This window comes from Colias croceus, chromosome 29 (assembly GCF_905220415.1).
Source record: "Colias croceus chromosome 29, ilColCroc2.1".
NCBI lineage: Eukaryota > Metazoa > Arthropoda > Insecta > Lepidoptera > Pieridae > Colias > Colias croceus.
Window position 1 is genome coordinate 5,215,660 of NC_059565.1, and position 26,743 is coordinate 5,242,402.

General features: G+C 35.0%; 1 protein-coding gene across 1 annotated transcript in view; it reads left to right on the plus strand.

Moving 5' to 3' along the window:
- The window catches only part of LOC123704401 (putative fatty acyl-CoA reductase CG5065), a 28,734-nt gene extending 6,770 nt beyond the window's left edge, over positions 1–21,964 (plus strand). The window contains exons 4-12 of the mRNA XM_045652764.1: positions 51–296; positions 7,085–7,237; positions 8,517–8,616; positions 9,748–9,807; positions 12,589–12,721; positions 12,988–13,095; positions 14,335–14,466; positions 14,808–15,068; positions 20,740–21,964. Of these exons, the coding sequence (XP_045508720.1) occupies positions 51–296; positions 7,085–7,237; positions 8,517–8,616; positions 9,748–9,807; positions 12,589–12,721; positions 12,988–13,095; positions 14,335–14,466; positions 14,808–15,068; positions 20,740–20,818 (1,272 nt within the window). The 3' untranslated portion in view covers positions 20,819–21,964. The remainder of the gene's footprint in view (positions 1–50; positions 297–7,084; positions 7,238–8,516; positions 8,617–9,747; positions 9,808–12,588; positions 12,722–12,987; positions 13,096–14,334; positions 14,467–14,807; positions 15,069–20,739) is intronic.
- Positions 21,965–26,743: the final 4,779 nt, after the last annotated feature.

The window sequence follows — 26,743 nt, forward strand, 5'->3', positions numbered from 1 at the left end:
TCAGTTCTCCTGTAAGCAGACAGCTTCTAGAAGGTTCTGTGTGCGTGCAGGTGTTCGACCTTGTCCGCGCGCGCTGGCCCGAGCGGCTGGCCAAGCTGCAGCCGGTGGCGGGCGACGTGGCCGCGCCGGGGCTGGGCGTGGCGGCCGACCAGCTGCCGCTGCTGCGCCGCGTGCACGCCGTGTTCCACTCCGCCGCCACCGTGCGCTTCACCGAGTCGCTGCCCGTGGCCACCGCGCTCAACGTGCAGGGCACCGCCACCCTGCTGCAGCTGGCCAAGGACATGCCCCTGCTCAAGGTCAGATATACGCCCCTACTCGCGATCACAGGAATTTTCTAGCACTAGGTACAGTCTCTCTGTTATGCAGTTATGACCTTTTTGAATGTGACTATTACGCTCTACTTGCATTGTTTATTCAACTGACAACGGCTTCATTATAAGCTTTGCTAAGCTTCACGATAAAACTGTTCTAACGCTTGATATTCTCGTAATGTGATAAAATACATAATGTTTTAAATACACTCAAATGAACTACACCTCGAAATTACAGCAATTAAAAATCTTAAGTTAACTTTGACGATGGACAATATATGTGTGAATGAGTGTGTGAATGAGTGAGGTGTCAACAGCAAAGTTAACATCAGCTGTTAGATTTTAAATTATTATAAAATTATTTAAAACGAATTGTATAGTGCTTAAATAGAAAATATTAGTAATTATTAACCATTACATTGTTGTACAAGTGAAAATTATTGTGAAACACACCTATGGGATCTACGCAACGTTTTGTATAACGCGGAGGTCAACGTGTCAACGGTTATCCAAATTCAAACATCTTCCATAAACCAGGGGAGTACTAGTTTTTTAATTTCATATTTAATTATAAACAACACCTACATTCATTTGTTATACCAACACCGCTCATATTTAATGAGCTACGTCACAATAAATACATTGGCACAAAAGTTACCGTCTCACTTTGCTTGACAAGTTGGAAGCAATTTAGAAGACAAAAACTTATCGCCCCAGACAATATTATTCTTTACTCTTACTACATCATACCGATAAACACTTATCAACATTTAGTACCTACTATCATAATAGTATCCAAATATAATTATCTCATACATTTTCTTTCATCCGTTTCAGCAACTAAAAAATACAACATGCTGACCCGCAAGGCAGTAGCTAAGGACATGGAGAATAAATTAAAAGCTACACTCCATGATTTGAAAGTTTCACAATCTTTATGTGAAAAACTCATACAAGAGCGGGATGAAAGTGAATTAGAAATTCAAGAAATAATTAAAAAGAACTCTCTTCTAAAAGCCGAGCTGGCTGAACTACACATGAAATACATTTGTAGTGAAGACAAGTGCAAAGCCCTCCAAGACGTTGTGGACAGCTTCCAGCAGTGCTCTAGTGACCATGAGATAGCTCTTAGCCGTATCGCTGAGTTGGAATGTAGCTTAATGGAAGTGCAAGAGGACAATCCCAAGCGGCAATGCAACACACCAAGTAGTCTTCATGATGAATTAGTTGAATGTGGACAGTTAAGTGGCTCTGTAAACTTTAAAAAAATCAATTTCTCTTCACATAAGAAGTTGAAAAAATACCTTAGATTAAGTAAGTTTATCAAGCGTACCCAATCAATAGTTAGGAAGAGTTCTTTAAAAAATGTAATTCAATTAGAGAAAGACAAGAAAAACCTGGTTCAAGAGTTAGACAAATATCATAGGGATCTAGAATATTATAAAATCTTGTATGATGTAGAAACAAATGAATTAAAGGAGAAGATAGACTCTTTAAGTCATATGTTAAATGATGTCAACCAGAAATATTCTGCTGCTCAAATACAAATAAACGAGCATATACAACAGGCAGATGACTTAATTAAATTGAGTACTGAAAATATGGATCGCTTTGAGTCGCTGACCAATAATTATGTATGTCAGTGTTCAAAAAGTAACAATGAGCAAATGTCGTCCCATAAGCTTGACTGCACAGACATACATAGTGTAAAACCTGTGACAACAATTTCAACTAGTAAAACTAAACACCTTTCTGAGCAGGAAATTATTGTGTTGTCAGATAATATTGGTCAGGGTTTTGGCGCTATGCTCAACAATTTAGGGCTTAAAGTCACTAATATTTGCACTCCTAACAGTTCATTTAATTATATAATCAAATCACTTGACCATTTCAGTTTTAATAAGAATAATATTGTAATTATACTTTATGGAGATAGTTTAAATGTAAAAAATAAGGATATTGATGTAGGATTTCAAAAAATGTTGGAAATTAGTAGTAAGACTAAATGTAAATTTATGTTGTGTACATTGCCATACCTACCTGGTTTGACACAAGAACAAAATAGATTAATTCATAATATGAATTTAAAATTGTATAATGTAACAAATCATCATCGTGATGCATTTATTTACTTTGACATTAATTTGTGTATTAAATCTTTTACTTTGACAAAGAATACAGTGTATCTGCCATCTAGATATAAGCGAGAACTTGCTATGTTAATAGCATATAATATTAACCAGTCTGGTACATGTTCGGTATCAGACCCTGGATCTACTATAATTTTATGTAGTAGTAATTATATACACCAACCTAGTGTTGACAGAAAATCTAGCCCTAAGCTAGATTTAAACTAGTATATAAGACAACAGCTAAGCAGACTTTTTCTATTGTACATCAAAACATTCAAGGCTTGGCTAGCAAATTATTAGAAATAGAATTGTTTTTAAATCATAATAGTATTAAGGTTTTTTGTGTAACAGAACATTGGCTTAAACAATGTCAGTTGTTAATAAATATTGATAATTATAAATTAAAAAGTATATACTTCAGGACATATGCTATTCATGGAGGTTCTCTTATTTTTGTACATAATAGTGTAAAATGCAAAGAACGAACTGACATTGTTAGTCTTTCTGTAGAACGGACCATTGAACTGTCCTGTGTTGAACTGGAGCGTTACATTATTGTTTGCGTTTATAGACCCCCTTCCAGTGACTTTAATATGTTTGAGACAGTCATGGAAGAAATATTAAAGCGTTTAAGTAGGAGTAAAAAAAAAGTTATAGTATGTGGTGATTTTAATATTGATGTACTTTTACAAACACAAACGGCAACACGAATTGTTAATTTGTTTCAGTCATTTAACCTGTATAAACTTTTTAATGAACCCACACGAATTACACCTACTTCTGCAACCTGTATTGATAATATATACTGCGACTGCATCTGTTTAGAGAAAAATATTCTTAATACACTCACTTCGGATCACTGTGGCCAGAAAGTAGTTTTTGAATGGGATTGCTTACCTGAATTTAAAAGAACTAATGTTAGGCCTATAACTAAAAAAGGCATTAATAAATTTAGAGATAATATTAATAAAAACCTGCCCGTACTGAATGATCAATCCTGTCATAATAATCCTTGTGAAATGTTTAAAAATCTTTTTAATTTAGTTCATAGTGAATTTGAAAAAATATTTAAAGTTAAATCTTTAAATATTACCAAGGATTTACCATTTAGTAAATGGGCGACACCTAGCATACATAGGTGTAGGATTGTTCTTTATGAGTTATATGGTATGAAGCAATATAATAAAGATCCATCTTTTCTTAGTTATGTTAGAAATTACTCAAAAACTTTTAAAATTGTTTGTTTTACTGCGAAGCGTTTGTATATCAGGGATAAAATACGCGACTCGGATAATAAAGTTAAAACAGTTTGGTCTATTATTAATGGTGAAATGGGTAAAAGCAAATCAAGTAATACCATAAAACTTGTAAATAATGGCATGGTTATTGACAAAAATGCTGATGTTGCGCTTGCTTTTGAAGATTTCTTTAGTAGTGTCCCTGCTAGCATTACTAATAATTTAAATTCGTCTTCAATACTTGCAGAGACCTTTTTGAGGGACCATGTTGCGGGGTGCAGTACATTATTTGAATTGCGTCACGTAACTGCTAATGATATTGTTACAGCATTTAAGACACTTAATTTAAAAAATACTTGTGATCTTTGGGGAATGTCCGTAAATTTAGTTAATAATATAATAGAAAATATTGCAAACAATTTAGCTTTCATATTTAATAGGTGTTGTGACTATGGTACATTTCCTAATTTACTAAAGTTTAGTAAAGTTATACCTCTATTTAAAAAAGGTGATCAAGAAGACTGTAACAACTATAGACCTATCTCGATTTTACCAACATTAAGTAAAGTTTTTGAAAAGTTAATATTAAACCAATTGACTAGTCACTTTGTTTCTAATAATTTGCTGCACACCAAACAGTTTGGTTTCACAAAGGGGCGCTCAACCACAGATGCTGGAGTTGCACTACTAACACATATATATAAGGCATGGGAAAACTCAAAAAATGCTTTGGGGATATTTTGTGACCTCTCCAAGGCATTTGACTGCGTTGAACATTGTACTTTATTGCGTAAACTTAATCACTATGGGATTAAAGGACAAGCTCAGAACCTCATAGCCTCATACCTTCATGATAGGATACAAACTGTAGTTGTTAATGGAGAACGTTCTAGCGGTGCGTCAATTAACATTGGTGTTCCACAAGGATCTATTTTAGGACCCTTCTTGTTCTTGGTATATATCAATGATCTACCTTATTATTTACAGGATAGGTGTGAAATAGTTCTGTTTGCAGATGATACCTCATTAATATTCAATGTGGATAGGCATGACCCAAATGTTGACGAAGTGAACAGTACTCTTTTACACATATCCGACTGGTTTACTGCTAATAATTTATTATTAAATGCCAAAAAAACAACTTGTGTTGAATTTTTACTACCTAACGTTAAAAAGTTGAGCAGAAATATTACCTTGAACGGGGAGGTATTACACCCTACAGAATCGACTGTATTTCTTGGGTTAACATTGGACGAGAAACTACAGTGGGGAGCCCATGTCAACACCGCTGCAGGTAAGCTCAGTTCAGCAGCATATGCAGTCCGAAAGGTAAGGCATCTCACCGATGAAGATACAGCTAGATTGGTTTATTTCAGCTACTTTCATAGTATTATGTCCTATGGAATTCTACTATGGGGCAGGGCAGCAGATATAGAAACTATATTTATCTTACAGAAAAGAGCCATTCGCTCTATATATAATTTACGTGCTCGGGACTCACTAAGAGATCTCTTTAAGAATACTGGTATACTTACTCTACCATCACAGTATATATTTAATAATATTTTGCATGTACACAAAAACGCCGACTTACACACAAGAGTAGGAGATAGACACTGTTATGGCACAAGGAACAGAAATAGAATTGAAATGCCATTTTTCCGATTAGCTAAAGTTAAAAATTCATTTATGGGTCAAGGTATACGCTTTTACAATAGAATTCCTCATAATATTAGAGAGTTTAGTAGTTCTAAATTTAAAACTTATATAAAAAATGTACTAGTTCAGAGAGCGTACTACAGTATTCAGGAATATATGGACGATAAAAACCCATGGAGGGTTGTCGCGTAAAAACCACAGGACAGTTCTTTGTATATTATGATATATTATGTATTTAGATATAAGTTACATATTATGTAATATCGACATGATTTTAAAAGAGCAACTATGGAGTTTCTTGCCGATTCTTCTCCATAGATCACTGCTTTCCGAATCGGTGGTAAATGTTAAATAATTATGTAATGACGATTCGAAAGTGCTACTAAATAGTAGTCTAATTGAATAAATGAATGTTTGAGTTTGAGTTTGAGTTTGAATTACAAAATTATTTCAGTTAACCAATTAAATTACATATTTGTGTCGAAATTAGCATGGATGTTAATAAAATATTGTATAGCAACTTAACATTCAAACAATAGGATATTATTGCAAAAACATTAAGTTAACAATTTGTTCCGACATTTATTTATATTTATTCGTTGTCCTAAGACAATATGAGTTAATTTATTTATAAATAAATCAAACCGGACATAACTGATTACATAAGCACTATTAAAAACAAATAGAATACATTTTATATTCCTATTTACTCATGCACGAGATTATTGTCGTGTGTTTATCATGACCAAATTCCTCCAAAAAGGCTCGACCGATTTTCATGAAATTTTCTGTTTATTCGGTAGATTTATCCCTAACCAAAAACCTAACAGAGCAACGTTTGCGGGGTCCGATAGCTGTAGGAACAAGTTGTATTTTTAAATATAACTTATAAACTTAAAAATATGTAATTTACTTAACTTACGATTTCGGCACGAGACCGGCCAAATGATTAACAAATTTATCTTAATTATGTAAGAAACGTGAAGCAATACACAATATTTGCGTGACCCGAATGCTAAATCGATTATGTGTTGAGAAAACAAATTGTACCGAGCAAAGGTGAGATCGATTAGTGCCCGATAGCTGCAGTCTGTACTCTGTAGTGGGCAACTAGCTTAGTGTTCGTGTGAATCTTCCAATCATTAACAACAATTATGTATGCAACTCTCTTCAAGAGTCTGAATTTATTGCTCATGTTAATTAAGTATGGATTGTTTTATCGCGTCGTTACCTGAACCCTTATAGTAGACCTGTGCCTCGTAGTTGATACAAATTTTTACTGCGATAATGGTTAAAGTAGAAAAGAGCATTTTGGAGAGGGATTGTTGGTGATGAAAATAGCAATGCAAATGAATGCAAAAGAAATCTAATTGAATAAATGAATGTTTTATGTTTTGAAATGTTTTGAATAAAAAAAATTGTACGATTAAGTAATAGTACAGACAACCCAACCCCGAACACACTGTTTTCGTTATGTATTCAATATTTTTGAAAATTCAAAAAAATTACAACTCTGCCATTCTTTCCGGCATCCTGATCTCGATTTTCTATGGAATATCTCGAAAAAAAAATTTTTTTATCACAAAATTTCAATTTCTGATCTGCGACGAAATCGTCTCCATTTACCAAGTTATCAATTTATAACGTCCCTGTATACTTTATAAAGTTTCTGGTTGAGTTAAAGCTGTACTATCAACTATTCTGTGGTATAAGACTACTAATGGTGACGACGTGTGGTTGGCAGGCGCTGGTGCACGTGTCGACGGCGTACAGCAACGCGCCGCGCTCGCGCATCGAGGAGCGCGTGTACCCGCCGCCCTGCGAGCCCGACGCGCTGCTGCGCTGCGCCAAGCTGCTGCCCGCGCGCACCGTCGACCTCATCGCCGACTCGCTGCTCGTGAGCCTTACTTGTACCGTTGCAGCACTTGCTGAGCTGCTGCCCGCACGCATTATTTTATATTAAGAATACACCACTAGCGTCAGTTAATATCGTAAACGCTTAGCTTGCTAATATCTAGAATAAACTTGAGGACGAGATAAGAAAATCTGATATAGATCAAAATACTCTTGATGGCGAGGATACAACTGTCATGTGTTATTATTTAACACATGACAGTGCTTCCGCATGTGATTTAATCTCATCAAAATTCCTAAAACTAGCTGCGGTAGCAGTGGCTCCTATTATTTGTCATGGAGCGAACCTATACTTTCATTTAGGTGTTTTTCTTAAACCACTGAAACAATCGATCATTTTACTAATTTGCAAGGGCATAAACAAAAACTACAAACCGATTTCTGTTCTACCGTATATTATTTCAAGTCAGAGAAATAATATTAAGCGTCAGACTATTTACTTATCTTAATTTTGACATACTAGCAAATAATCAATATGGTTCTGTGGTTTTAAACCTGGAAGATGCACAGAGAATACCATAACCACTTTAAGCACACACATACAGTTGACAAATTAGATGCAAAAGACGAAATATGCCTGACCGTCTTTCTTGACCTTACAAAGGCATTTGACACCGTTACAGTTCATATGCTTGTAAATTAACTAGAAAAGATATGTGATAGAGGACCTTAATTAATATAATTTAAATACTACTTACAAAATCGCTTACAAATTTCGACAATACTACACTAAGATTACTGCTGGGGTTCATCAGAGGAGTGTTATGGGCCCCACTATCTTGTTGGTTTACATAAACAGCCTGTATTAACTAAAATTACATGATACAAAAATCGCTGATAACACCCTAGCAATGTTTTCTAACAAATTATGAGATGCCGTCCAACAAAAAGCTGAAGTTAGTTTACGAAAAATTGCAATGTGGTATCAATGCACAGGTGGTGCATACGCACTTTAAACGCAACGAAATCAAATCAATAAAACTAAAACATCTAACAATTTTAGCATTGAAATCCCCAATCAAGGCAATAGATAATATAATCTCAGTATATGCATTGTTCCCCACCAACAGTCACTTCAACGAAATATCTCGGAATACAGATTGACCAAAGACTGTTCTGGCACCCTCAAACAGATTTAATAATATCTAACATCCAGTTTACAAGAAGCTAATAAGGACTTGTTAAACCAAATTGACACTTGATTAGTTTTAACGAAAAAAAAAATTCCATTTATTATATTATTGATATATTTTGTATTGTAGGGTGAGCACCCGAATCCCTACACGCTGACCAAGGCGCTGGCGGAGACCATCGTGTACAGCCACACCGACTTGCCCGTCTGCATCGTGCGACCCTCCATTGGTAACTACTAGCTGTTACAGCATTATTACATTTGTTTCAGAATACCTGTGCCAGGCCAAACCATGTCAAAATCTTTTACTGGCAAAAAGAACAAGACAAACAAAAAATAATTGCATTTTTCAAAATTCTAATTCTCCGCATCTCCGCGCCGGTGTGATCAAAAGAAATTCCTATGAGTTGGAAAATGATTCATCGCGTAAACAATTAAGTAACCCGTGAATAATCTAACCTAACCCCCTATCTACAGAAACAAAAATGAAATCCTAAAATTTAAATATGGTTCCACTGCGAAATGAAAGAAAAACAAACAAATGGGCACAATTTCGTATTTATAAGTCAAGAAACTATACCGATGGATATTAATTTATCCTATTAGTAGGTTCAAATTATTATTGTTTGTAACTTCAAAATCCATTTGATGATAATGGACAAACCAATGCCACTATTAAAAGCAATTTAAAATTCACTTTCAAAGGGGGCATCTTTGAATACTTACGAGTCAAAATACCACAGACCTACAATTTGCGCCATCATTAAAAAACTTTGTGAAACAACACGTGTTCCACGACGCCAGCGGCCAGCGTCATTTAGACAAACGTTCTTTAATATTTAAATAGACTATAATTACAGTCGGATTGGTCTGTGAGCCGTCAGGTGGTCAGGCGGGGTCAGGCGGGGCCAGGGGTGTTGGCGATCGATATTGTATGATTATTTTATGCAATCGATTTGTCTCGTCTAGCTTGAGACGACTACGAATGGTCGATATTTCCATAACGTCGCAACTCATTTTTACTTACCACACATATTATTTTCGCGAAAATTAGATGATGATGCATTAAAATATTACCATTTGATTGGTTGATAGATAAGCAAGGACTCGAAAATATAAAACTCAAACAAATTTTTATTTCAGAGACTTCTTTTAGAAGCGCTTTTGAATCTTGATAGTAAAAAAATCACTGATTCGAAAATAAATTTCCACAGAGAAGAGCAATCCTACTATTTACATTAAACCCAAATAAATATTTATTATCCTACTCTACAATAATGACCAATTTTCTCGTTTCACTGCTTATTAATTTGTAACAATAGTGTGACATATTGTGAGCTGTTAATGTTTTATGTTTCCAGTGACCGCTGCGGTCCAGGAGCCCTACCCCGGCTGGATCGACAACATTTATGGAGTTACTGGTAATTACAATTATTTTAACATTGTTCTATCTCATATATCACAATAAACAACTAGACTCAGTAGTGAAACTTTTTAATGAACGCACCTATCTTATCAATAGATTTAGAACATTACTGCAACGACATAAGGTGTAAATTTCAATGAATATTTTATACACAACGCCGCTCGGATATTTTTGTCGACCTTTGCGAGTGCGAGTTTAGTTGTTTATAGTTGGTCAATGTAAACAATAATGAACTATTGCCCGGTTCCTATATTCAACGGATCGTCATAGTATCAAAGCTACTATCCGTTTTTCTAGAACTAACTACGAGTCGTTATTACCGTTCCACAATTTTATTTCTTGACGTGCTATCGACGGACATCCGTTGGTCATAAAAATACCGAGCCCTCTTCACTCACAGATGTACGTTTCGTTATAAGTCAAATTGAAATTAAAATAACACAAAATTCAGGACAAAATAAGTTAAATATACAGCCGAATTATAAACTTTAAGAATAAAGTTTCTTATTAATAAAGAACTAATACTAAAGAACTATATATTTGTAGACATCTGCGTGATAATTTTCCTTCTAAACAACCTAATGCGTTACACAGAAAGCAAAAACGGAACGTTTTTCTCGAGCACGCGGAGAGCACGCGTGCATTGCTTGTCAGTTGTCAAATTATTGTCATTCATTGTTGATTGATGATTCATTGTCAAGTTTTATAATTAAAGAATAACAATACAACGACCACTGTTTATATATTTATTAAAAATGGATATTACGCCGGTAAGTACGCCTTTATATTTCTTCTTTAAAATCGTCTGCCGCTTACTTTTTGCTTCGGACACTTTTAAAGTCAAACATATATTTCTGTTACAGAAATCGAAGAAGGCTATGAGTAAAGACGAGATTGCTCAATTATTATAACCAGTAAGGAGACTAATGCTTCTACGAATAAATTAAAGGATGAATGTTGGACTTCGTTGACCAACACATTTAATGCAAAAATTGGTCAAATACCTACCAGGAAAACTTTTTATTTTCAGCCAAAAAATTCAAACATAATATGGATGATGGACAAATATTATGAAGAAATAATTGAAATACTGAACACACAATAATTGAAATACTGAACACACAATAACTAATTAATTTTTGTATATTATTAAGCAATATATCTAGACATCAACAAATGTAAATCTTATGTAAAAAATGTATTTAGTTCAGAGAGCCTATTACAGCGTTAAGGAATATAATATAGAAGATGATAATCGATGGAGAGTTGTCGTGTAAGAATCACAGGACAGTTCTTTGGCATATATTATGTAGTTACATATTACTATGTAAAATTAAACTGTAATAAAGAAATAAAACTTTTATTCCATTTTATTATGTACTTTTATTTATTTTTTATTATTTACAATACAATGTTTAAAAAATTGATTTCTACATTGCAAACATAGACATACATATAAATATACTAGTGGTCCGCCCCGGCTTCGCCCTTGAAATACAGAACACACAATAACTAATTAATTTTTGTATATTATTAAGCAATATATCTAGACACACGGTAGAAAAAGAATTTGTTAGTGCTAAATGTAAATCTTATTTAAAAAATGTATTTAGTTCAGAGAGCCTATTACAGCGTTAAGGAATATAATATAGAAGATGATAATCGATGGAGGGTTGTCGCGTAAGAATCACAGGACAGTTCTTTGGCACATATTATGTAGTTACATATTACTATGTAAAATTAAACATAGTTATAAAGAAATAAAACTTTTATTCCATTTTATTATGTAGGTACTTTCATTTATTTTTTATTATTTACAATACAATGTTTAAAAAATTGATTTCTACATTGCAAACATAGACACATATATATACTAGTGGTCCGCCCAGGCTTCGCCCTTGGTACATGTTTATGTTTTCTTTCCATAATAACCATCCTCGTACTTCAAGGAACATTATAAAAAAATAATTATCGAAATCGGTCCACCCGTTCACGCGTGATGCCGTGACCAAGGGAAATAGGTCTGCCACTGATATCGATATTGTGCCTAAAGCATAGAACCTCAGCGTCAACAGTAATTGATGTTATGGAGATACCCCATGATTCCTGAAATGACAACATAAATTAGGTATGTAATAAGGTTAGACGTGTTTGGTATAATATTAATGCCTCCATTAAACTAACCTGGCTCCTTTTATTCGTACGTCTGGATAAATTTCAAGAAGTAATTGTTCAACAGATTCTTTATCAAGTCGAAATCTCAATTGAAATTCGTGAGAATCCAGGGTCGCAAAAAAATCCACTCCTTCTCTATAATATATACTCTTTCACGCCCACTATCTTCTTCCGAAATTCGATATAATATTAAACACATCTCTATCACTATCTGAACTCCACATTTCGATATTGAAGCGGAAACAATGAAATAGTAAGAATTTAACCGCCCGAAATCGACGGGTAAACAAAATGCTATACGAATAGTAACTTTGACAGCATAATGACATTAAAAATATTTATAGGAACGCGATAAACTGTCTTCTCCATACAATATGCTTACCGTTCGTTAATAGTAACCCTCCCATCCGTCAGTAGGAAGCCGTCGGTAAGTTGCTTGACGAGACGTTTTTTATAGGAACGATTTTCGCTTACGCTTGGTTAATTATACTACTATTCGTAACTAAAACGGATCGTTTTTCAAATATAGGAACCGGGCATATATCAAATATCGCTAACTATTAGGCATGACCACAATCATATTATGATAATATGAATGCAGGTATAATAATGGAGATCTCCCGCGGCACGTACCGCTCGGGCTACTGCCGCGAGCGCTGCGTGGTGGACCTCGTGCCCGTCGACACGCTCGTCAACAACTGCATCCTCGCCGCCTGGCGGCAGGCCTCCAAGAAGTAAGCATACCATACTCATACGTATGGCAGTGATGTATTTTAGCTTCAGCATAATTAAGTATTAGCTTTTGTCAGATTTTACGCGATTATAAAGCGAAGAATAATTAATTTAATATGATTAGATGGTATGAAGAATGAAAAAAGGCAGATAAAAATGCTCACTACCCAACGAATTAATTACGTTAAATATTAATTTAAAGAGTTTAATTTACTTAAAAATATCCTTCAATGTGAAATGACTAAAAGTGTATTGTCCGCTGTCGCAGGCCGGGCCACTGCCCCGTGTACCACGTGACGTCGGGCCCCATCGACCCGCTGCAGTGGGGACACTTCACGCGCCTCTGCGTCAAATGGGCCCGGGAGAACCCCACCAAGTGAGTGACTAGTAACTAGTGACAAGTCCCACATAATAGAAAAGAATGAATAGAACAGAATGGACTAGAATACAATTATGGAGTAGCTTTATTTTATAACAGTACTAGATTTCCGCCCGCGGCTTCGCCCGCGTTTTCAAAGGAAAACCCACATAGTTCCCGTTCCCATAAAAACTATCCTTTGTGTTAATCCAAGTTACCCTGTATATGTGTGCTAAATTTCATTGTAATCGGTTCAGTACAATTTGTGTGAAAGAGTAACAAACACACACACATCCTCACAAACTTTCCCATTTAAATAATATTAGTAGGATAGGTTTATTTGTTACAAACCACGTTTTTCTAATAACTGTTCATATAAGTACCTATATAATTTTAAGTGCTTTGAAATAATATTTCATCTCAAAGTATGTTGCTGCTATAATGTTTTTAATATAAACCTTTCGCCAAGTTAATTAAATTCCCTATATATTTTTTGTATCGTATGAGATTGCGTTCGCCTGTGGAGAATGGAGATAATACCTACCTATACTATAATTATTCTATATATAATTACTCTATATATAATTAATAACCTACTCTATATATAATTTACGTGCTCGGGACTCACTAAGAGATCATTTTAAGAATACTGGTATCCTTACTGTACCACAGTATATATTTAATAATATTTTGCATGTACACAAAAGCTCCGACTTACACACAAGAGTAGGAGATAGACACGATTATGGCACAAGGAACAGGAATAGAATTGAAATGCCATTTTTCCGATTAGCTAAAGTTAAAAATTCATTTATGGGTCAAGGTATACGCTTTTACAATAGAATTCCTCACAATATTAAAGAGTTTAGTAGTTCTAAATTTAAAACTTATATAAAAAATGTATTAGTTCAGAGAGCGTACTACAGTATTCAGGAATATATGGACGATAAAAACCCATGGAGGGTTGTCGCGTAAAAACCACAAGACAGTTCATTGGCATATTATGATATATTATGTAGTTAGATATAAGTTTCATATTATATTCTAATATTTACATGATGTTAAAAGAGCAACTATGGAGTTTCTTGCCGATTCTTCTCCATAGATACTGCTTTCCGAATCGGTGGTAAATGTTAAAAATACTTACCTATGTAATGACGATTCGAAAGTGCTACTAAATAGTAGTCTAATTGAATAAATGAATGTTTGAGTTTGAGTTTGAGTTTATTAGTAACAACAGATTGTTGTGCGTTGCAGATACGTGATGTGGTACCCGAACTTCTCGTTCACGGAGTCACGCGCGCTGAACACGTTCTGGGAGCTGACGTGCCACTTCCTGCCCGCCTTCCTCTACGACCTGCTGCTGCGCGCGCAGGGACGCAAGCCCATGTCAGTACCGCTATACTTCAAACATTCTTTTAATGAGAATTTTATTATATTTATTTTTATTATACATATTTAAATGTAAACAATCAGCCTGGTACTTAGAGCATTAAAAGGACTAGTAGGTACTAAATTTCACTGCATGATAGCGAGTATTTTTCGAATGCAATGTTTCTCAACTTGATGTTATCAACAGGTACAGAAACTTACTTGAAACTTATGAAAGAAGGAAACATTACGTTTTGACATTAGATTGTTTAAATGTTTAGATTAAAAAAAATAATATTTAGCAAATTTCTTTCATCTCCAACCATCTTTCATATATCATTGTTCAATCCGTAATGCAGCATGATGTCTATCGCGCGGCGCTTCAAGATGGCGGCGGCGACGGGCGAGTACTTCGCCAACCGCGAGTGGGAGTTCGGCGCGAGCGAGGTTGCCGCGCTGCGCAGCGCCGGGCGCGCGGCGCGGGACGGCAACGCCTTCCCCGCCTGGCCGGCCGCCTTCAGCTGGGACGCGTACATCGCCGCCTACATGCTCGGCATCCGCCGCTACGTGCTGCGCGACTCGCTCGACTCGCTGCCCGCCGCCCGGACCAAGCTCAGACGGTCGGTCACTGTGTTTTAGTTTCATACTTTACAGTTTACTACACACTCCCTTCTAAACTAACTATGTACTACTAATTCGATCGATAATCGAGCCGAGTAAGTGCGCGAACTTTAAAACCGCGATTTTAAAGTTCGTACGTCTATTTCAAACTCAAACTCAAACATTTATTTATTCAATTAGACTTCTTTTAGAAACAGTTTTGATACGTCATTACATATTTTAACATTTACCACCGATTCGGAAAGCAGTATCTACGGAGAAGAATCGGCAAGAAACTCCATAGTTGCTCTTTTTAATCATGTCAGTTTTACAATTTAATTTTACAAAATACATTATATGTACATTAATATCATATTTAGATCATTAAGTAAATATTTTTTCTCTTCCTCGGGTAGGAGATTTAATTGATTTCTTACATGATCGAATATATTTTCAATGTATTTTACCGTATTCAGTTTTCCTTCATAAATATGCAAAAAAACAACTTTATTCTTTCTGATTCCACACCAAACTTTAAAGGAAAATCTGACTTGATTGTGTGTTTCCCGTACATCGGAATGGATTTTGGCGACTTGTATATTGCGAAAAAATTCTAATCTTCGTTGCTGATCTGATTGTTATTTAAAAAGTAAGCTTCTAAAAAATGAAATTGCTCTTAATACGCCATTATTACTGCATATATTTAGAAGTAATAAACGACAATTGAGGCAAGGCATATCCGTGAATGATGCCAATTACAGTGTCAAAAAGTGTACCAGTTTAACTTCCATGAAGGATAGCCTGGTGATTTCACAGGAGAAATGGGAAAGCATGAAACAGCGAGCATGTACCCCGGTACATGCTCGCTGGCATGAAACCTCACGAGCAATTATACGCTAAGCGCGAGTATTGGAAGATACGAGAAAGATCGCTGAAGCTTTGTGGGTGCAGCATCATTTAGACTGTGTATTCACGTTAAAAATCACAACACATACCTGAGTTCAATTTCCAAATTTTTCTTAACAATAGAAGGGTACTGCCTCGAATGCCACGCAAAAATATGTTGCACATTGTTGAAAGAGCCATCGAAAGAAGACGATGTTATACTCCAAATTCCAATGCAGCATTGATGGCATAAGGCCCGAATCCCATTCAGGAAAGAAAAGAAGGCAATTGAAAGGACCTCGTCGCCTCAAAGTTGCAGACTACCTCATCGATGATGACGAGAAGAGTGAAGACTCATCCTCTAAGTATAGATTTGGCGCCGTAAGTTATTGCAAAATAACTTAAATTCCGGCCACGCATTGTACATGGATAATTTTTATAATAGCTACACTTTAGCTTCTAAATTGTTAGATAAGAATACATACTGCACTGGCACCCTAAATAAGAAACGGAAAGATAATCCATCCGAAGTGATATCGAAGAAACTGAAAAAAGGTGAAAATATATCCCGCTATCGCAACGGTGTGCATTATGCATATAGGCAAGTGGAAAGATAAAAGGGAGATCACTTATATCTCAACACAATTTGCGGATGAAATGAAGGAAGTTACGACCAAACGCGGAAAGGTTGTTACGAAGCCAGTAGCTATCCTTAATTATAACCCAAACATGTCCGGTGTAGACCTTCAAGACTGCTTATTACCCCTGTGAAAGAAAAACCCTAAGATGGTATATAACAATTTTCATACATACTCTAATGATGTCCATGATAAACGCTCGTCAACTATACAACAAACACTCGGGCAAACCTAGTTTGTCTTTATATGACTTCAGAGAAAAAGTTCTTGAATCATTTTTGCCTGAGCTTCAAGTAGACCCACAAGTGTCGCAGCAAAAGGAAAGCCACAGGCTCACTAAAATTGAGAAATACGCAGAGCGTACTTTTAGCTCTGGTAGAAAATCTACAATAACGGCCAGAAAGGACTGCAGGACTTTACAAAAATAAAAAAAGAGTGAATACTACTATGGAATGCCAGCAATGCCCTAGTTGCCCCCCATTGTGTCTTGAATGTTTTTTTGACTTGCATAAGTTTACTGGTCTTTCTAACAACAAGTGAAAAAGGAAAAAAAATACCTACTTTGATTTGTAAACAAAACATAATATGCCAAAGTGAAACTACTTAATTTTTCATTTTTAGTCTATAAGTTGATTGTTACTTCCATAATATAATTATTTTACATTTGCTACATAGTTCTAAGTAAAAGTTTGGACGTTTTTTGAAAATTAAATATTATCAAAAACATATATTTAATGTTTTTATTTACCTTTTATTGTTAATTAAAAACTATTTGCTCAGAAATATAAATGAACGCGAATTCGCGTTATCGGCCATGTGAGAAATATTTGTGTATAAATGTGTCCCGTATGGCTTATCACGCGACTTCGCGTAATAAAAAAAATTATATGTAAAATATGGACTAGTATGTTATGTACTTATAAATTTATTATATATAAATATTATTAGCTCGATAAAGCCGAATTAACAACTTTTTCAATTTCGGCCATCTCTGTTTGTCCAACATTTTCAGCGTGGCATTGAACGTGTAAGAGCATTTTTGCAAGTTCAAACATGGAAGAGAAATATTACCAGAAGAATGGGGCTGGAAATATGAATGCGGAATATTGACACCGCAAACAATGACGCAACGACCAGCTCCAAAATCTTTATTAAAAATTATTTGTTGCTCATGCAAAACAGGATGTGGAGCATCTTGTGGGTGCAGGAAAAGTGGATTAAACTGCACTGCAGCTTGCTTAGAATGCAATGGTGACAGCTGCACTAATCCTTCACCTACAATCTATATCAACGAGATCGACGACGACGACAATAATGTACAATGATGTAACAATGTGTATAGTAAATGATAAATTTTTTTTGTAACTTATTTTTTACGATAATCTAATAAATTAACATTGAAGTTACTCTGCACATATAATTTATTACAAATAAAATTAAATTTTTCACTATAAACACTTTTTCCCCCTTCCGCCTCTCATTTTTCAGTAAATTGTTGTTAAAAATTGTTGTAAATCGAGATCGGTCAATATTTTTTTTTTAACTTTTTTATTTGAGGTTTTAATAATGCAGTCTCATACTTGATATACAGATTCATTGACTGGCCCTGGGTTCCGAGGTTTGACCATTTTTATGCCTTACGGCACTCTACTATATAGCTAGTTCGCGACAATTAAAAATTTGAAAGGTTACTTATTTTGTATATTCGAGCAGTTCTGAGGAATTACTAGTACATATTTATCAGATTTTATGTTTTTGGTTTAACTGCACTTTATTGGTGTTAAAGCAATGTAAGCTAATATAAGTAATTTTTAAATTTAAACATTTATTAATTCACTTTGACTTCTTTTACGCTTCTTTTGATATAATCATCCAAATTTATAATTTAATATTTACGAACAATTTGCTCTTGGTGACTCAATTGCATTGTTAGGTTAAGAACAAGTATTAAAGCTGCGTAGTGTGACGTTTATTAAAATATACATAATATTTCAAAATTTTATTTATGTTTATTTAAGGCTTTCTCGATTCCTTAAAAACAATTATTTCAATCGTATTTTATAAGTATCTATATAGTGCATAAAAAAACGATTTTCATCTGGCACGGAACGATCAGCTGTTGTCAAAGAACTACAGGCAGACGGTGTATATGTCTGGCGAAGGTAAAATGCCAATCAAAAGATGGAGTTCTGCGACCCTGAGCCTGCACATTTGTATACAGAAGATGTTTTGCGAAAAGCTAAGCAATTGGACAATGATAAGCAGTTAGGCCTTATCAACGTTACTTAATCCGATTTGATCCGTAGAAAAACTTCAATATGAAGCTGAATTTGCAGGTTATCTGAAAGAAGTCTGTTCGAATAAATTGTACACTTTCTATTGGAGTGAAGAACAAACTTACTTGTACAAAGAAACCTTCAAATGTAAAGATTGTGATGCTGGTTCTTTGTCGATCGATGCTACGAGATCTTTGATCGGCCGAATTAAAAGGCCTGACGGTACCAGTCGGAGTATATTTTTGTATCAAGCGGTAGTTCACGGGTAGTTGCATTCCACGGGAAAATTTTACCAGTCTTTCAAGCAGTTTCAGAAAGAATTTCGTGAGATGTGTCGGGCTCCTCACAAAATGTGAAGAAATAAGCAGTTTTCAGACTGTTTTTTGATATTTTGCTCGTCGCAATGTCCGCGACAGAGGACATCAACAGCGACGAAAGTCGTAGCTGTTTATGATCGTACCGCTGAGCAGACCTTTCATGCCTTCTCCGAACAGAGAAAACCATCCGCTGCGAATGTATTTTTGGGGAAAATCGGTTATTCCATAAGATTATAGAATTACAACTATGAGCTCAACTTTCGTATCGTCTGTACTCGTTCGTACTCTTTAGTATTACGTTTATACCATCATTAATCATCACATTTAAAAATTTAGCAACTTTTTTCGAACTTATCCGAGCATGTCGAGAGATGATTGAATGCCATGACGAATCCCCTGGATCTTTGCGTTTTTTCCTATTTGTGCACATACATATAAACGTGAATATTAGTTTTTTAATATATTTTTTTTCGGTTCTGATAACGGTACAATCCGGTACAAACGAAATGCTTTGAGTTGGCATTTAAAAAAATGCTGTATTTCTAGGTCGGCAGCGAACTATATAACTACGACCCTATGTCTCCCCCCACCTCTTTGGGGTACAAACGAAATAAAAAGCGGTACATTCTGGTACAAACCTAGTACAATCGAATAGAATTGGAAAACACTCATTTTTATTCAGTTAGTTGCCAACTTCACTTAGGTGCCCTTAACAGGAAATGAGGCACAATCGCTATCATCAACGTTCATCCGATTAATGTCATCTGTCCTCAATGATTAGGCGATGGCCCAGTTTGAAAGGAAAAGATAAATCTTTGGTACGGCGGTTTTATAAGCGATGCGTAGGAAAAGCTTGCCAACTCTCGAATCTAGGAGACTTATCTTAATTCCTAAAATCGGTTCTCGTCGTTGCGCTCAGTAAATGCATTGGGTTCGGACCAGATGATTTATATTAAATATATATTTAATTCATCATCAGTCAGTCATCTATATTTAATTTATGTACAATATTAAAATCAAATCAATTTACATTATAGAATAAGAATAACAATTAAAACATTTATTAAGATCATTATATTACGGGATATGATTAGTAATGTCAAAAATCAATAATAAACAAGAAATCAATAGTTCCGACAGACTATAAACACCGACACGATCAGTTTCACAGACCAGACATCAGTATACTAGATAAAATTACCAAAACTGCATGAATCATCGACATCTCTACACCGAACACGAACGACCAACGAAACACCATTTCAGAAAAGCTTTGAAAATATCTACTCAATATCGAATTAGGCCGCATGTTGCGACATGTTCCAACTATTCCCATCGAGCTATCAACGACTGGTGTTATTGCACAGCAATTGCATCAGTTGTTGAAAGCCAACAGACTTAACGCCTTATCTCGAAATCGGTTAGATTTCGGATGTATTTTATGGTCAATCAGTCAGAAACAATGCAAACTATACGCCCTTAACAGGAATTTGTAGACTTACCCAGTAACCCTATATATTGCTTTAACGAGTGTATGCAGAATGCTCTTTTTCAAAATAAATTGTATTGTTTCAGATTATATTGGGTGCACCGGATATTCCAGGCTGTCACCGGTTACTACCTCTTCAGGTTCCTCGCGGGAAGATTTCGGTAGAACTAATAAATGCTGTCATTAAATTGACCTACTGTGTTAAAAGTAGTCTGATCTTTTCCTAGTAATTTCAACGTAACTTCGATATTTTATCAATGACATTACAAAGTGATTTATAATGGTTTTTACACACGATTTGTAATGTAGTATTGTTAGACAGAATTGATCACTTTTAAATAAAGTTTGATTTGATCTAAGTAACTGTTAGTATGTTAGTTTTGTAACGTTGAAATTATATTAGAAAAACTATCGGACTTGACAGAAATAGACAACAAACAGTAACATTTGAATATGAACTATTTAAAAAAAAAACACGAATTATTACGAAAGACTTTCTCACATTATTTAATTACTTTTATTCTTTCTTAAAGATAATTTGGTAAAAGATAGAATAAAAGAAACGGAAAATTAAGTACATCTGTACCTGTTTATAAACAGGATATTTTGCTAAGGTAGTCCAAAATGAATTTAAATAGATATTTGTCATCTTTTATAATCCAAATTTAGCATAAAAATGTTGACTGGCCTTAGAAACAATTAATATCCTGTTGTATGTACTTTAGTAGTTGATTACTGCAAGTCAATAATTTCCCACGATTATTTGTTTGTACTGATCTATGAAAGTGCCTTAATATTTGAAATAAAGAAAAGTTTAAAAATATTTTACGATCTCTACCGAATTTACATAAGAATTGTAAAATTGAATAATGAATCTGAACACATTAGCACAATCTTTGAACTGTAATTCACCTCCTGCGCCATTTCCATCTAGTCTAACAGGTGTCTACAAAAATAAATGCATTATTTATAAAATATGTTATCATGTGGAAAATATCAATCTACCGTCCGATATTTAATATTTTTATTCGTATGATGCTCTGAATTATGTAAGTAATTTTAATACCAATTATTATGGAGGTACTTAATACTAGATTTTAGTAAGTTATGAGCGATTTAAGAAAATATACATTGTTTTCTTTATAAGAGTTATTTCTATACAATAGCAATGGATTGCATAAGTAATAATATTATATAGCATCATAGGAGGCTTTAGATATAAGTTTTCAATTGAATATAAGATAGGTAATAAATAAAATGTTTCAATGAATCGGATTGGTTTACATCGTAATAAAATATTATGTTTACACAGAGAGCTTTTCTTTACTCCTCCTATTCCCGTTCACACCAACATATCACATCAAATTTTTGTTATTTATAGTAGTATAGGCAAGAGTATAGGATCCCGACATAAAACGACCTTCACCGAGATGTGTATTTAATGAAACATATTTTAAATTAAATTTAATATCTCAATAAATATATTGCAAATCTATACTTATAATAAATCTGTAGAGAGGCCAATTCTGTACATGAAATATATTTAAAAAAAAACTATGAAGGGGTGATAAGGGATCGCTACTGATGCCAAAAATGCAATCAGTAAAATTTTTGTCTGTCTGTCTGTCTGTCTGTCTGTCTGTCTGTCTGTATATTCGTTATAGAAACAAAAACTACACGACGGATTTTAACCAAATTTGGCACAATTATTCTTCATACTCCTGGGCAGGTTATAGTAAAAGAATCATGTAAATCGGTGTAGAAACACCAAAGTTATACATGAAATACGCTATAAGTCATCGCGCGTGAATACAGAATCATGCAGCCATAAGGATTATTTTTGTGTATCAGTTGCCGCGTTCGACGCGCTTCGCGGCGGGAGCTATAAAAAGGCGGCGGGTCTGCACCCGTTTCGCGTTGTCATGGCATCACGTGTGAACGGCTGAACCGATTTCGATAATTCTTTTCTATTATATTCCTTGAAGTACGAGGATGGTTTTTATGTAGAGAAAACGTAAATATGTACCACGGGCGAAGCCGGGGCGGACCGCTAGGAAACTGACCGATATAAGTTGCGTTGCTACCCCAATCTACAAAACTTTTTTGGTCTTACATTAAAGACAAAAAACGCGCTTCGTCCGTTCCCACGCTTACTCTGGGTAATCGTTCAGCACATACAGATATTGAAAATAAGTAATATGTTCGCAGAGTTCTTTTCATCTGTCTGGGAAAAAGACTCATCAGAACGTGCACTTAGCCATGGCAATTAAAATAAAAATAATTTCGTCATCAGATAATGCAAACACGTGTTTACGTGAGTCATAAATTTATTATGGTATAGTCCTAAAATGTTTTCTAAGAAACAATAGTGTACTTACATTGTCGGCAAGTTTATTTTATTTTATTTTATTAAGGCTCATTAGCAGCTGTACATCGATTGTTTTACATAAAAAGTACACAAAAAAGTTCAAGTTCTTAAAGTCGGCAACTTATTTTTGTTCGAACAATAGAGATAATAAATTCCAAATGATCAAGTTGTAGATAAAGGTTGTAAAATAAAACGTTGCTATGGTCGAGATACAAAGGTGAAAGTTAATTTTTCGAGTTATTTTATTTTATTTTATTTTCTTTATTAGGGATAATAAACAGCAGAACAGTGGTTAATTGTACAATAAAACTTAATCTAAATACAGGTATAACTGTCCAACCAACAACATTATCCACAGTTTGGATACATACATTTTTATACGTGCAACAAATGCGAATAAGAAAAAATAAATATAAACGTGCACTTAGCCATGGCAATTAAAATAAAATAAATTAAGAATTGGAGATAAAAGTAGAGGGACGCAAAATAAGATAGGTTATTGCATGTTTAAGAGCAGATCAACTAAACTTCTTCGAACGGTTAAAGAGTGAAAATATGTACCAAAATGGCTTGGAGGGACTCGGTGATTATTTCAACTAATAGAGGGTCAAGATTTCAAGTAATGGAGGTTTTGGTGTTTGAGGGGAAGGGAACAAAACATTTTTTCTAGATTTGGAGGTATTTGACTTATCGAGGTTCGACTTAACGAGGTGCTACTGAACATGAAATACGCTATAAGTCATCGCGCGTGAATACAGAATCATGCCATAAGGATTATTTTTGTGTATCAGTTGCCGCGTTCGACGCGCTTCGCGGTGGGAGCTATAAAAAGGCGGCGGGTCCGCGTGCGAGGTTCATACAATATTTGGCTGTTGATGCGAATAGACGTTCAGAGTGTTCGACCTTATTGACAGATTTCTTTTGTTGTTGTTGTTGGTTTTAGTAGTGTTAAAGCATATTATTAGTTTACATTTTATTTCTTTATAAGTGAAGTACCAGTAGGTACGCATTTTAGTTATTTTGGAAGTGTTTAATTATATTAATAGTTTTTTTTCGTAATTATTTGTTTTTCTATAGGTTTTGGTAGTGTTTAAGCATATTATTAGTTTACATTTTATTTCTTTATAAGTGAAGTAGCAGTAGGTACGTATTTTAGTTATTTTGGTAGTGTTTAATTATATTAATAGTTTATTTTCGTAATTATTTGTTTTTCTATAGGTTTTGGTAGTGTTTAAGCATATTAATAGTTTACATTTTATTTCTTTATAAGTGAAGTATCAATTGGTACGTATTTTAGTTATTTTGGTAGTGTTTAATTATATCAATAGTTTATTTTCGTAATTATTTGTTTTTCTATAGGTTTTGGTGGTGTTTAAGCATATTATTAGTTTACATTTTATTTCTTTATAAGTGAAGTAGCAGTAGGTACGTATCTTTGTTATTTTGGTAGGTATTAATAGTTTATTTTCGTAATTATCATATATTTATTATAGTAGTGTTTAACTATAATTATTATAGTTCATTTATAGATTTCTTTTGTTGTTATTCTATAGGTTTCGGTAGTGTTTAAGCATATTATTAGTTTACATTTTATTTCTTTATAAGTAGTAGTAGGTACGCATTTTAGTTATTTTAGTAGTGTTTATATTATATAATATTAATAGATTTCATAAGTGCAAGGTAGCTTCAGTTACTGTTGATTAAAAATACACAATGCCACCTAAAAAAAGACCATCTTTATCTCGAAATTCTAGAGATGCTAAGAGGATGAGAAATGCGCGTTCTCAAGAATCGGCAGAGGAAAGAGCATATCGGTTAAACTCTATGAGAGTTAGTGCCTCAACTTCTCGAGCCAATGAAAGCTCTTCAGAGAGAGAGATGCGATTAGCAGCTGACAGAGCGAGACGAGCTACATCACGGGCGTCTCAAAGCTTTTCTCAACGAGAGCTAAGGCTTACCATTGACCAAGAACAACATGTGTTATCCCGAGCAGCTGAAACTGCTTCACAACGAGAATTGCGTCTCACAGCTGACCGCGAACGACATACATTATCTCGCGAGTCCGAAACATTTACTGAAAGGGAATTACGTCTCACAGCTGACCGCGAACGGCATACATTATCTCGCGAGTCAGAAACCTTCACTGAGAGGGAATTACGTCTTACAGCTGACCGCGAACGTCATATATTGTCTCGCGAGTCAGAAACCTTCACTGAGAGGGAATTACGTCTTACAGCTGACCGTGAACGTCATATATTGTCTCGCGAGTCAGAAACCTTCACTGAGAGGGAATTACGTCTCACAGCTGACCGCGAACGTCATATATTGTCTCGCGAGTCAGAAACCTTCACTGAGAGGGAATTGCGTCTCACAGCTGACCGCGAACGTCATATTTTATCTCGAGAATCTGAAACTTTTACTCAATATGAAGACCGTTTGACAAATGATAGGGTGCACCATAATATTGTTCGATCACTCGAAGATGAACATGAGCATGAACAACGACTAGAGTCGGTACGCGAACATTACAATTCTTTGACACAAGAACGATTAATAAGTTTGTCTAATGAAAGATTAAGAATCGAAAATATTCGGTCTCTTGAAACGGACGAACAGCGAGAGGCCCGTCTTACTGCAGACAGATTTCGTCATAGTCTTAATAACTTAGATGTACACATAGAAGATCAATCTAGAAATACGGTGGCGTGGTCAGACAAATATAAAAGTGGGTTTGCTTATAATTTCACAATTGATTACAGATCATCTTCTGTAATAGGCGATATGAACGTGGTATGTTCTTTTTGTAATGCTTTAAAGTGGAGTAAGGAGTCGGCTGGATTCTGTTGTTCTGGAGGTAAAATAAATTTGCCTTCATTCGAAGACCCACCGGAACCTTTGAAATCATTACTTTTAGGGGAACATGTGCAATCTAAACAGTTTTTCGACAACATTCGCACTTATAATAGTGCGTTTCAGATGACATCCTTTGGTGCTCAACAAATCTCCGAAGGTCCTTTCATGCCTACTTTTAAAATACAAGGTCAGGTTTACCATTTGATAGGATCTCTTTTGCCTGAAGACCAACCTAAGTTTCTTCAAATATATTTTGTATCCGACTACAACGAACAGTCGAATATAAGAAATCAATATTTCCCAAATTTAAATGCTGAACTCATTTCACAACTTCAGAACATGTTGCATCAGATTAATTCGTATGTATGCAGTTTTAAATCGGCATTAGAAGCTCTTCCTCGAGATGATGATAACAATTATAAAATTGTTATAAATGCCGATAGGCGTCCAACGCAGGAACACCCTGGGCGTTATAATGCTCCATCCACGAATGAAGTTGCTGTGGTATTGGTCGACCAGGAATGTGATAGGCGTGATATCGTTATCCGTTCCAGAGACAATCGTTTACAACGTATTTACGAAACCCACAGGGCTTACGACGGTTTGCAATATCCTTTGATATATTGTCGAGGGGAAGATGGTTATAATTTTGCTTTATACCAAACTGATCCGCATACAGGCGCACCTATTTATAATAAAAAGATTTCATGCCTTCAATTTTACTGTTACCAATTGCAAGTAAGACGGAATAGGTTTGTATACTTGCAACGTTTTCGTGGCTTATTCAATCAGTTTATTGTAGACATGTACGCAAAAATTGAAACCGAAAGATTAGTTTATATACGATCTAATCAAAGGCAGCTGCGCGC